This window comes from Monodon monoceros, unplaced genomic scaffold (assembly GCF_005190385.1).
Source record: "Monodon monoceros isolate NGI ecotype Baffin Bay Population unplaced genomic scaffold, NGI_Narwhal_1 Super_Scaffold_1, whole genome shotgun sequence".
NCBI classification, from domain to species: Eukaryota; Metazoa; Chordata; class Mammalia; order Artiodactyla; family Monodontidae; genus Monodon; species Monodon monoceros.
Window position 1 is genome coordinate 44,361,273 of NW_021703765.1, and position 12,682 is coordinate 44,373,954.

Consider the following 12,682-nt stretch of genomic DNA (forward strand, 5'->3'; position numbering starts at 1 on the left):
TCATTTAACAGCTCTGTTACCTTGTACAAGGTCAAGGTCCTTGGACGTAACCACTTGGATTTCTAGTTTTCTTATTCATAAAATGGGGATGATAATAGACACTTCTATTAAGATTGCAGTGAGGAATGAATAATAAAATCGATGTAAGGTGCTTGGTATAGTGACTGTTGCATAGTAAAATCTCTTTAATTATTATTAGTATTGTATTATCATTACAAGTTACTATTCAGGAGTAAAAACTTTCTACTGCCCTGTAACTGTAAATAAAACAGCTAGAAACCTCTCCTTTTCAAAAAAAAAAAAAAAATGCTTTCAGTAAAATGAATTTCCCAGAAGGAGACATAGTAATGTTGGCGTTGATAAGTCACAGAATTCCACTGTCATGTGATCACGGTATACTTTTATGTCGGCAGATATTTTAAACCTAAATCCTAGCTTCTTCTGAAAGGTATAGATATAAGCATGAACAGGGTGCTGAGGAGAAAACATTAAGCCCCGGACAACAGTACAAAGCTACCATCTAGAATACTTGCTGGATGTCACACAGTGTTTTGGACAGCGGATATGAAATGAATACACCGCCACCTCAGCAGAAAGGGATGTCACAATCTAGTGTAACCAAAACATGGCAATAAAAGTAAAGAGGACCAGAGAGACCACAGGAATTACTCTCGGTCATGGTTAGGGGAAAACTTCCAGGCAGCAGAAGTGACTTTTTTTTTTTTTTTTTGCGGTATGTGGGCCTCTCACTACTGTGGCCTCTCCCGTTGCAGAGCACAGGCTCTGGACGCGCAGGCTCAGTGCCCATAGCTCACGGGCCCAGCCGCTCCGCGGCATGTGGGATCTTCCCGGACCGGGGCATGAACCCGTGTCCCCTGCATCGGCAGGCGGACTCTCAACCACTGCACCACCAGGGAAGCCCAGAAGTGACATTTTTAACAGTGGATGGATGGATGGATGGAAATTAAATGAAAAAATATGAGATGGGACATTTTAAACAAAAGGAATCACATTTCAGCTAGCAGGAAATGAATGCATAAATAACATGGAGGTACACTAAGAACATGACTTTTTTAGGTTTGGGGAGATTTTGGTGAATAATTCAGTTATGGTTTCTGGAATTGAGAAGAGTTGCAACAGAAGAGGTGGGTGAACAGATTAGGTTCACTGAATGCTCCTCAGAGGGTTTTGACATCATCCTATAGCTTACTCTAACATCAGGCATCAGGCATTTGAGTAACACCTAGTTTTTTCCATGTCTGCAGACTTCATCTATGATGTACTTATTAAACTTTTAATCAATTGTAACTTTTTTTTAAATAAAAATAATTGTTTTAAAGTGCCTGTGCACCAATTAAAAATCATCTTGCATACACCTAGGGGGACTCCTCCCTTATTTTGGGAACACTGCTGTAGGGTATAGCAATCAGAAAGTTTTACTTGGCGTGGGGAGGATGTGACATCAAATAATCAAATAACGTCTGAGAAAGGAACCAATAGTTGTTTGTAAGTAAGAAACAGGAATAGGGAATTCCCTGGCAGTCCAGTGATTAAGGTTCTGCGCTTTCACTACCAAGGACCTGGGTTCCATCCATAGTCTGGGAACTAAGATCCCACAAGCTGCACACTGCCCCCCGCCCCGCAAAAAAGCAGGAATAGTCCTGGGGACAGGGAGACCAGTCAGGCCTTTGCTGTGGTCCAGGCAGGATATAATGATGACCTGAACTAAGGCGGTGGATTTGAGACAATAGAGGACTGAATGTAAGGGATCAATAGGACCTCTTTCCTCTTACATCCTTCGTGTGTTCCCTCACCCAAGAATGTGGGTTTTTTATAGTCCCTATAGAAGCATGTCTCCATCCATAAAGCATGGGGTCAGAAGTCTATAAATATAAGCTCAGCAAGAATTCAGCCAGGGCCACAGCTCTTTGATTTGATAGAGGCAGTTCACTATGGAAACTAGTTCAGATTTATCCAGAGTTCAAGCTCTGCCTGTCCAGGAAAGGTGAAACAAGTGCATCCTCTTCTAGATTTAGTCAAACCCAGGTAGGGAGAGAGAAACACATGCAGTTAGCTTGTAAATTTGGCAACAGCGTGTCACACATCATGTGAAGTGGTGTCCACACGTACAAATAAAGGAATCCCATAAGGGAGGACCAGAGCTCGTGTGCCCCGCTTCCCACTCCCAGATTTATCGTTACGTTCACCCTGGTTGCCGGCCTGTCACCATCAGTTTCTCAGGACTTGACTATGATCTTTTTAGAATTACCAAAATACTACCCAGAATTGATATAATGCCTCAGCCGGAACAGTCATATTTTATTCTCGGATACAAATCAGTGCTCTCCAAGTGGAGGGGACTTTAAGTTCTTACCTTCAGCCTAGAAAGATGGCTCTTGCCTAAGAATTCTTGAAACATTCACTGGGTTTTGCTCTTTTGTAATCATGAAAACCTGAGGCAGTGTTTGATGTTCTGGCTAGCACAGTGACCTCTCAGGGGGTTTATAGCCTTAACCCCTTTTTTAAAAAAGAAGTAAAGCATAGATTCAACAGCTATCAGAATGACCAGAAAGTCAGGGCAGGAGATTAAAAATATTTTTAAGAAATATTTTTGAGAACCTCGGTGGTGAGTATGGAGCTGGATTATCACCAGTGTTATATTTGTTTTAAGGAAATTAATTAGGTGGCGTAGACACTTGATGAAGAGTCTTGGGCCCTTTAACACACCGGTGAAGACCAGGGAGCTTCTAGCATTTATTTTAAGCCACAGGAAGCACAGGCCATGGTTTTCATCTCCAGGGAATCCAGGCACACATGATGCCCTGCCATTGACCCTTTCAAGTTCGTCTTCACCTTTCCGTATTTCCAGTTTGGTGCTGATGCCATGATTCACATATCTTCTGTATTTCAGGATCCAGGCAGAAGGAAAACCTTCCTCTGGGGCAGGCTGTTCTCCTGGCAGAGGGGGAAAGGCGAGGGGCCTGGTGGAAGCATGTTAGACTCCTCGAGTCTCCTCCACGCAGCTGCTTCCATTCATTGGCCAACGCCAGTCGGGTAGCCAAGCCTGACAGTGGGTTAGGGAAGTCAGCTGGCTCCAGAGAGGCACTTGTGGTGCTGCGGGCATGTGATCCACCCACAGGGAGAGGATGGTGAATCACTGAGGACAGTAACACAATCTACCACAAAAAGGAATTAGGAATTTTGAGAAATTGGGAGTTTGCAGTTCTCCGTCTTAACAGAATTGCCCTGTAGCTTATTCTGCAAATATGATCAAGAAACTCCTATCCAAAATTATTTGTGTTTTATATACTGAAGTAGTTCAAGGAAGACTTGTTTTATTTTACTTTACACAGGCATGTCTGGGTTATAAATAGTCTACCTGGGAAGAGGAACAGTGGTGTTTAATTAAAGGTTAGGATTGTTGGTGAGACAGACTTTGGGATGGGGAAGCAGTAGGGTGTACTTTTCTTTCTGGTTTTTGATTGAAGTCAGGCAGCTGCCATTTTGTTTCCAAAATGCTATGTCTTCACATCTATTTTTCTTTTTTTCAAATTCCAAAGCAAGAATTTTTTTCTCTAACCTTAAAAGTTAAAAAAAAAAAAAAATCACTAATATTCCTTGAGCTCTAACAAGTGCCAGACACTGTGGTGAGCCCTTGGGTCCCTTTATTTTATTTGGTCTCCGTAATGATCGTGTTACTGTGATTCCAGTTGCGGATGAGGAAATGAAGCTGGTAGAACTTAGCCCAGGTCCCACAGCTAGTACTGTGCGGAGCCGAAGCGTCGCCCCAGAGTCTGAGCTCTTAACCACTACGTGTGCTGACTCTGACCTTAATTTTCATGCTCTTTTCCCTCTCCTTCCTCCTTTCTACTGATAAAAAACATATATGTACTCATAAAACACACGTGGATTGGAAGGACTGATCTAAAGATGGACAGTTCAACACGTCTTGGATGAGTGAAGCCACCATAAGCCCACCGGCATTTTTTTTTAAATAGATCTTTATTGGAGTATAATTGCTTCACAATGCTGTGTTAGTTTCTGTTGTACACCAAAGTGAAACAGCCATATGCATACATATGTCCCCATGTCCCCTCCCTCATAAGCCTCCCTCCCACCCTCCCTATCCCACCCCTCTAGGTCATAGCAAAGCACCGATCTGATCTCCCTGTGCTATGCGGCTGCTTCCCACTAGCTATTTTACATTTGGTAGTGTATATATGTCGATGCTACTCTCACTTCGTCCCAGCTTCCCCCCTCCCACCCTGTGTCCTCAAGTCCATTTTCTATGTCTACATCTAAGAGCTGTGGGAAAAGAGAATGATTGTTTGGAGACTAACACTGGTATATCTTGGACTTACTAGAATGGAAGTGGGAAAAAATTAGAGAAAAAAATACTTAGTATTTTTAGTATGAAAAAAATACTTAGTATGTGGCAAAAAGACATAATATTAAATCTTTAAAGTTTTGTAGAGCATAATTATGAATTACGATAGCTTCAGATACATGAGTTATGTATAAAGAAAGCATCTTTAGCAGGAGTTAAGTGTATTGATAAGCATTTCATTGATTCTTATTTTTCCAGTTCTTTTTAAGAGCCATGTATATACATATTATTTTACATTGGCAGGATCCTCTTCCTCAATGTTTATACTATGTATTGATATTGGATCGTGACGTTTCTAAAGCCTGTGGGAGCTAGAAGTCACTCCGTTCTTAAAAAATAATACCTGATCACAATTTATCAATTAATTTCACATTTTATGTTCTGTTGAGAACATAAATGATTTAGTGAATAACTTTCCTTGTATTGTAATCACATCTGGCCCGTCTTCTTTCTTCCTTTGACATCTTTCCAAATTTTTGTCAAATAGAATGCCACTTCCTCCTTGGACATGTAGCTCTCATCGCCGGTCGAAGTTTGTTTTCAGCATTCCGATAATTTTTGTCTAGACTTCATAGTTTTGGTACTTGTTTATCATTTATTTCATACTACAATAATGTCTGTTATGCTAGACTGTAAGCTTACAGAGGGCAAGGATCATATGGCACTCATTTCTATGTCTCTCTTTTTGCCTTGCCTATAATTCCTTTTAAGCCAGTTTGTTGTCAGAATCCTCTGACTGACCCTACATAGATGAGGGTCCACATACCACATGATTTCATAGCCTTCTGTATTATTTCATGTAACTTACTCTTCCAGTAATTACTCAAAACTGGTCTTGCCCGATGTACTGTTACAGGAATGCATTACCAGACTTCATTTAAGGTCTTCCCCCTCACAGCTTCAGGCAGTTGGCCATTCATTTCTGTCACCTGTCAAACGCATTCTCCAATGAACCCTGTCCCATGGTATGTTTCGGCCTCACTGGGCTAGACCCCTTAGGGTTCTTTCTTCACAGAGGAAAAGACAACAGTTAGTTTTTGTCTAACTTTCAAACATGGTGATAACCCCAGTTTCTCTGGGTTGCAAATGCAGTGGTCTGCAGGTGGAAACTTAAAAACAAGTGTTTGATGCCACGGGACCACTAGCGTCTGCTTGTGGATTTGCTAATTGTAACCCTCTCTTCATCCTTTTCTTGTCTTCCAAACTGCAGGGCCTTAAAGCTGCTGACAACGATCCCACAGCTCCGCCATATGACTCCCTCTTAGTGTTTGACTATGAAGGCAGTGGTTCCACGGCTGGGTCCTTGAGCTCCCTGAACTCCTCCAGTAGTGGAGGCGACCAGGATTATGACTACCTGAACGACTGGGGGCCCCGCTTCAAGAAACTCGCCGACATGTACGGTGGAGGCGATGACTGAACTTCAGGGTGAACTTCGCTTTTGGACAAGTACAAACAATTTCAACTGATATTCCCAAAAAGCATTCAGAAGCTAGGCTTGAACTTTGTAGTCTACTAGCACAGTGCTTGCTGGAGGCTGTGGCAGAGGCTGTAAACCAGTTTGGGCTCAGAGGGAATATCAGTGATCCAATACTGTTTGGAAAGACACTGAGCTCAGTTACACTTGAATTTTACAGTACAGAAGCACTGGGATTTTATGTGCCTTTTTGTACCTTTTTCAGATTGGAATTAGTTTTATGTTTAAGGCTTTAATGGTACTGATTTCTGAAACGATAAGTAAAAGACAAAATATTTTGTGGTGGGAGCAGTAAGTTAAACCATGATATGCTTCGACACGCTTTTGTTACAATGCATTTGCTTTTATTAAAAATACGGAATTAAAGAGACAAAACCACTCATGGAGCAATTTTATTATCTTGGGGGATGAGACCATGAGATTGGAAAATGTACATTACTTCTAGATTTAGACTTTAGTTTTTTTTTGTTTTTTTTTCCACTAAAATCTTAAAACTTATGCAGCTGGTTGCAAATAAAGGGAGTTTTCATATCACCAATTTGTAGCAAAATTGAATTTTTTCATAAACTAGAATGTTAGACACATTTTGGTCTTACCATGTACACTTTTTTATTTACTGTGTTTTTTCCACTTCACTGTAAAAATGGTATGTGTACATATGTTTTATTGGCATAGTCTATGGAGAAGTGCAGAAACTTCAGAACACGTGTATGTATTATTTGGACTGGATTCAGGTTTTTTGCATGTTTATATCTTTCGTTATGGATAAAGTATTTACAAAACAGTGACATTTGATTCAGTTGTTGAGCTGTAGTTAGAATACTCAATTTTTAATTTTTTTATTTTTTTTATTTTTTATTTTCATTTTTGTTTGGGGAGGGAGAAAAGTTCTTAGCACAAATGTTTTACATAATTTGTACCAAAAAAAAAAAAAAAAAAGGAAACATAAGAAACGAAAGGGGTGGCCTGACACTGGTGGCACTACTAAAGTGTGTGTTTTTTAAAAAAAATGAAAAAAAAAGCTTTTAAACTGGAGAGACTTCTGACAACAGCTTTGCCTCTGTATTGTGTACCAGAATATAAATGATACACCTCTGACCCCAGCGTTCTGAATAAAATGCTAATTTTGGATCTGGTGACTGGTTTGAACTTTTTCTTTTCTACTTGAGCTGCTTTGAATGTTGCAAAGATCCAGGTCCTGGAGTTGCGTTGAGAACCGTAGTACAAAAGCGCGTATTAGTTCTTGCACTGTTCACCACTGAAACCCTTAGCATGGCAGCCGTGTCCAGTGGGCAGCAGAGAGAACCACTGTGGATCTTCTCATCATAGAAGAAAAACATCGAGTGACACAAGAATAGACTACACTGAAGGTGGTATACAAATCACATCCTTAAGTTCAGTGAACTTTGTGTCATTCTTAACATCCTTTATGCCCTTCTGCTCGTGCTTCAGGTTACAACTGACTCCAACGGGCCTTTCCCACTAGAGCACCGATTTAAAGAAAAGCTCACTAAAAAAGGGATAGAGCTGGCCCTGGAAACTGCAGCGGATGCCAGGAATTCCCAGGCAATCTGTTGAAGCCATTGTTTGATATATCTAGTGAAATACACTTTGGTTTGACTTCTATTCATTGACTGGACCTTTTTTTTCCCCCAGCTTTATTAAAGAGGTATAACTGACAAAATTTTGTATATTTGAAGTGTACAATGTGATGACTTGATATACGTATACATTGTGAAATGATTTCCACAATCATGTTATTTAATGCATCTATCACCTCACATAGTTACCCTTTTTGTGTATGTGTGGTGAGAACACTTAAGATCTACTCTCTTAACAAATTTCAAGCATATAGTACAGTAGGAGCCTGATGTAGTCACAGAGGACAGAAAAGCGAAACCACCTTACTCAGTTTTGTAAAACTGTTCAGTGTCATACTATGATTCATAAATGGATTTTAAGAGACTTGAAAAAATTCTCACTCTATTTTCCTGTATCCCTCATGATCGTTATCTCACTACATATGCTTATGTTGTACACTTTGAAAAAAACTTACACAATATACCTCCTCTAATTAACTCCATGTGGTTTTTTGCTTAACTTAAAGATAATTTTATATTAGTGAAATTTACTTTTCTATTGATTCACTCTGTAAGCAATATTTTCTTGTTACTTTTCTAATCATTAAATGCCAGACCTTACCTCTGGGAATTTTCATAATGAAACTTACTAATTTGCTAATTGGAAGTCTTTTTTTTTTAATGGATTTTTAGACTGCACCTCTGTGCTGCTGTACATCCAAATGAAAACTGAACTATCTTCTTAAATTCAAATGTTGCAACATTTAAAATTCGCAGCACTCAGGTAAACAAATACAATTACTTTCTTTTTTTTAATTTTATTTATTTTTGGCTGTGTTGGGTCTTCCTTAATGCGCTCAGACTTTCTTTAGTTGCAGTGAGCAGGGACTACTCTTCGCTGTGGTGAGCAGGCTTCTCATTGCAGTGGCTTCCCTGGTTGCGGAGCACGGGCTCTAGGCGTGCAGTCTTCAGTAGTTGTGGCGCACAGGCTTAGTTGCTCCACGGCATGTGGCATCTTCCCAGACCAGGGATCGAACTCGTGTCCCCTGCATTGGCAGGTGGATTCTTAACCACTGTGCCACCAGGGAAGTCCCCCAATTACTTTCCTATGGTTGATGTTCAGTCACAGACTATCTCTAACACAGGCATACATTGTTCTATTGCCCTTTGCTTTATTGCGCTTTGCAGATACTGCATTTTTTTACAAAATGAAGGTTTGTGGCAACCCTGCGTGGAGCACGTCTATCATGCCATTTTTACAACAGCATTTGCGTAACTGCTTGTTTCTGTGTCACATTTTGGTAATTCTTGCAATATTATAAATCCTCCACCAGCATAAAAGATTATTACTCACTGAAGCCTCAGATGATGGTTAGCATTTTTTTAGCAATAAAGTATTTTTTAATTAAGGTAAGTCCATTTTTTTAGACATAATGCTGATGCCTACTTAGTAGACTACAGTATGGTGTAAACATAACTTTTTTTTTTTTTTGCGGTACGCGGGCCTCACTGTTGTGGCCTCTCCCGTTGCGGAGCACAGGCTCCAGACGCGCAGGCCCAGCAGCCATGGCTCATGGGCCCAGCCGCTCCGCGGCATGTGGGATCTTCCCGGACCGGGACACGAACCCGCGTTCGCTGCATCGGCAGGCGGACTCTCAACCACTGCGCCACCAGGGAAGCCCTAAACATAACTTTTATGTGCACCAGGAAACCAGAAAAAATTTGTGTGACTCTATAGCGATATTCACTTTATTGTAGTGGTCTGTAACTGAACCCTCAATATCTCTGAGGTATGCTTGTGTGTGTATATATATATATATATATATATATATATATATATACACACACACACACATATATATATAAATTTTAAGCACTAATAATAAGCATTTTATATATACACAATCAGTAAATGTAAACATAGTATTTTTCAAAACTTCCCTTTTTTGCAGGAGTAATTCATGACTACATTTCCTTTGTGAAAATACTTTTTCAAATTTAAAAAAAACAGGAAACAGAAAGTAGAAGCCCCCTGCCCTGATACAGGAGGAACATCTGTTTAGCTATTTAATATGTAATTTCTAGTCTTTTCCAAAAAAGCATTTTTACATATACCTTTCCATAAAGATTTTATTTTGTTTTGTTTTCATGAAAGTGGGATTGTACATTATGTATTTTCTGTAATTTGTCTTTTTCACTAGGAATGAATCTTGGAAATTTTTCCATATTAGTGTACGTATCTACTTCATTCTTTTTAATTGCTACATATAGTATACCTTAATATGCACATAGAGTTTAACACTTTCCCAAGTCACTGGTCCCCAACCTTTTTGGCACCAGGGACCAGTTTCATGGGAGACAGTTTTTCCACGAATGGGGTGGAGGATGGTTTGGGAATGATTCAAGTGCATTACATTTATTGTGCACTTTATTTCTATTATTATTACATTGTAATATATAATGAAATAATTATACAACTCACCATAATGCAGAATCAGTGGGAGCCCTGAGCTTGTTTTCACTTGCCACTCACTGATAGGCTTTTGATGAGCCTGCAAGCAATTGACTTATTAAGGTCTCTGTGCAGTCAAACCTCTGTGCTAATGATAATCTGTATTTGCAGCCGCTCCCCAGCACTAGCATCACCGCCTCAGCTCCACCTCAGATCATCAGGCATTAGATTCTCATATGGAGCGCACAGCCTAGATCCCTCGCATGCGCAGTTCACACTAGGGTTCGCGCTCCTATGAGAATCTAATGCCGGTGGAACTCAACGTGGTAATGCGAGCGATGGGGATCAGCTGCAGATACAGATGAAGCTTCACTCGCTCACCCGCCGCTCGCCCCCTGCTGTGTGGCCCGGTTCCTAACAGGCCACGGACCAGTACCAGTCCTCGGCCCAAGGGTTGGGGACCCCTGTCCTAAGTAATTGGGTGTTTCCAACTTTTTCACTACTACAAACAACGCTACAATCAGTTAACATCCTTCTGCCTGTCTCTTTGCATGTTAGATGCTTGGAGGTGGAATTGCTAGATTAAAGAATGTGAAGAGTAGTTAATTAAATATGGCTAAAATTATAAGGGTTTTAACGTTACTTCAAAGTGCCTTTTAGCTAAAAGATGATGAGGCTTTCTAAAAGCCAGCAACTTCCTTCTTTGGCAAAAGGATTTTATGCTGCTCAAAATAGTAACCACAAAATGTAAGACAATCTAGCCAAGGCCTTTTTCTTTTTTCTTTGGAAGGTAGCCTTTGAGTCAGGCCACAGTGCTAGTTTCAAATACTCTGTAAAATGACTGTAACTATGTAATGTAATAAAACCTTGAAGACTATATTTATGAACGTGGTTTATGGACCCCATCAAGAAACATGTTTTTCTAGGTCGTTTCTAGTGATTTGGATCACTTCTGCAACATTGCCAATAAAAAAACTTGCATACAAAGTGCTAGAATCTCTGTGAAGTGGGTTATTTTCCATGACAAAAATGTCTGCATTTTAAATTTTAATGAGACATGACCAAATTGCCCTAATAAACACTACACCAATTGACACTCCCGACAACACTGTATATAAAAATCTATAGATCCTCATCTTCAACAATCTGGGACATTACACGTGTTTAAAAGTTTTGCCAATGTGATACACAACATGAGATAAACTCATGCTAATTATGACTTTCCTGATTACTAATGAGATGGGTTGGTGATTTTTTTCTTACGTTTATTAGCCATTTGTGTTTCTTTGAATTGCCTATTTTTATTTCCCTATTGAATTACTTGGCTTTTTCCAATTGATTAGTAAGAACTTGTTACCTGCATTTTTTTTCCCGGTCTTTTGCTAGTCTTGTAAATTTGTCTATGGTGTTTTACGGACAAACACTTCATTTATGTGGTTTACTCTGTCAGTATTTTCAACCGTAGATTTTTGAGAGCGTCTTCTCACTTCCAAATTATAAAATTATTATCCTATGTTGTTTTCTGTTTTTTTATGGTTTTGCACTTATTTAGCTCTTTAATTTACCTGATAATTATTTTGTATGAGGTAGAATTCTAACTTTTAAAATCCTCTCTAGGGGCTTCCCTGGTGGCACAGTGGTTAAGAATCCGCCTGCCAATGCAGGGGACATGGGTTCGAGTCCTGGTCCGGGAAGATCCCACATGCTGCGGAGCAACTAAGCCCATGCGCCACAACTACTGAGCCTGTGCTCTAGAGCCCGGACTCCGCAACAAGCGAAGCCACCGTAATGAGAAGCCCGCGCACCACAACCAAGAGTAGCCCCCGCTCACTGCAACTAGAAAAAGCCTAAGCACATTGATGAAGACCCAATGCAGCCAAAAATAAATAAATAAATAACTTTCTAGATAACATGGTCTGTTTTCCAAACACCATTTGTTAACCCAATCATAACCCACCTTTATCATATACACAATTCCCATAGAAGTGTATGATTATTTCTAGACCATTTATTCTGATCATTTACTTAATCCCTGCACATTACTAGATCTTTATACTAGAATATAATTTCTGACAAGCCAGTCCACACAGTTCTTTCTTCTAATCAAAATTTTCTATATTCTTAATCTTTCTTTCGTACATTAATTTTAGAAACTTTTTGTCAAGTTCCATAACAAATTTTCTTGGAAATTTTATAGAGCTGTGAAGAGTTAATAGCTTCATCTATTCTCCCATCCAATACTATAATCTCTCTCGCTTTTCCGATTATATATATAGTTTTATTAAACATCTCATTTTATTACACTGTTTTATAATTTTTACTTCATTAGTGCAATCTACTTTTGCAGCATTTTTTTCAAATGATTCTTTTACTGCTGTATTGGAAATTTATCCACGTTTATTTATTTTTCTTGTTTCTGTCACTTTACTCTTGTGTTATTTCTAATAGATTTTTAGTGATTCTCTTGGATTTTTCTGATAGATAATCATTATTGCATACAATGAGGTTTTTTCCTTATTCCAAAATCAATACTAAGTTTATTTCCTGCATAGTTAGTAATAATGTCAATCATAGCTTTTATTGTTTCTATCTATAGGATAGTTTTGTATATTTCATCATTATTATAACATTTACTATAGGTATAGGTATATTTCATGGTATAGCTAGCTGACTTTGAGATTTTATGAGTGTACATGTTGAATTTTATAAAATGCATTTCCTTCATCCACAGAGATACTAAAATATTAATCCATTAATATAGTGAAATATGCCATTAGGTTTTCTAATAT

The 12,682-nt window shown here is 39.1% G+C and overlaps 1 protein-coding gene across 2 annotated transcripts in view; it reads left to right on the top strand.

Moving 5' to 3' along the window:
- CDH2 (cadherin 2) overlaps positions 1 to 6,992 on the top strand; it is a 214,749-nt gene extending 207,757 nt beyond the window's left edge. For both annotated transcript variants that reach the window (XM_029219312.1, XM_029219321.1), the window contains one exon: positions 5,598 to 6,992. In XM_029219312.1, coding sequence (XP_029075145.1) covers positions 5,598 to 5,804 — 207 coding nt within the window. In that variant the 3' untranslated portion in view covers positions 5,805 to 6,992. The remainder of the gene's footprint in view (positions 1 to 5,597) is intronic.
- Positions 6,993 to 12,682: the final 5,690 nt, after the last annotated feature.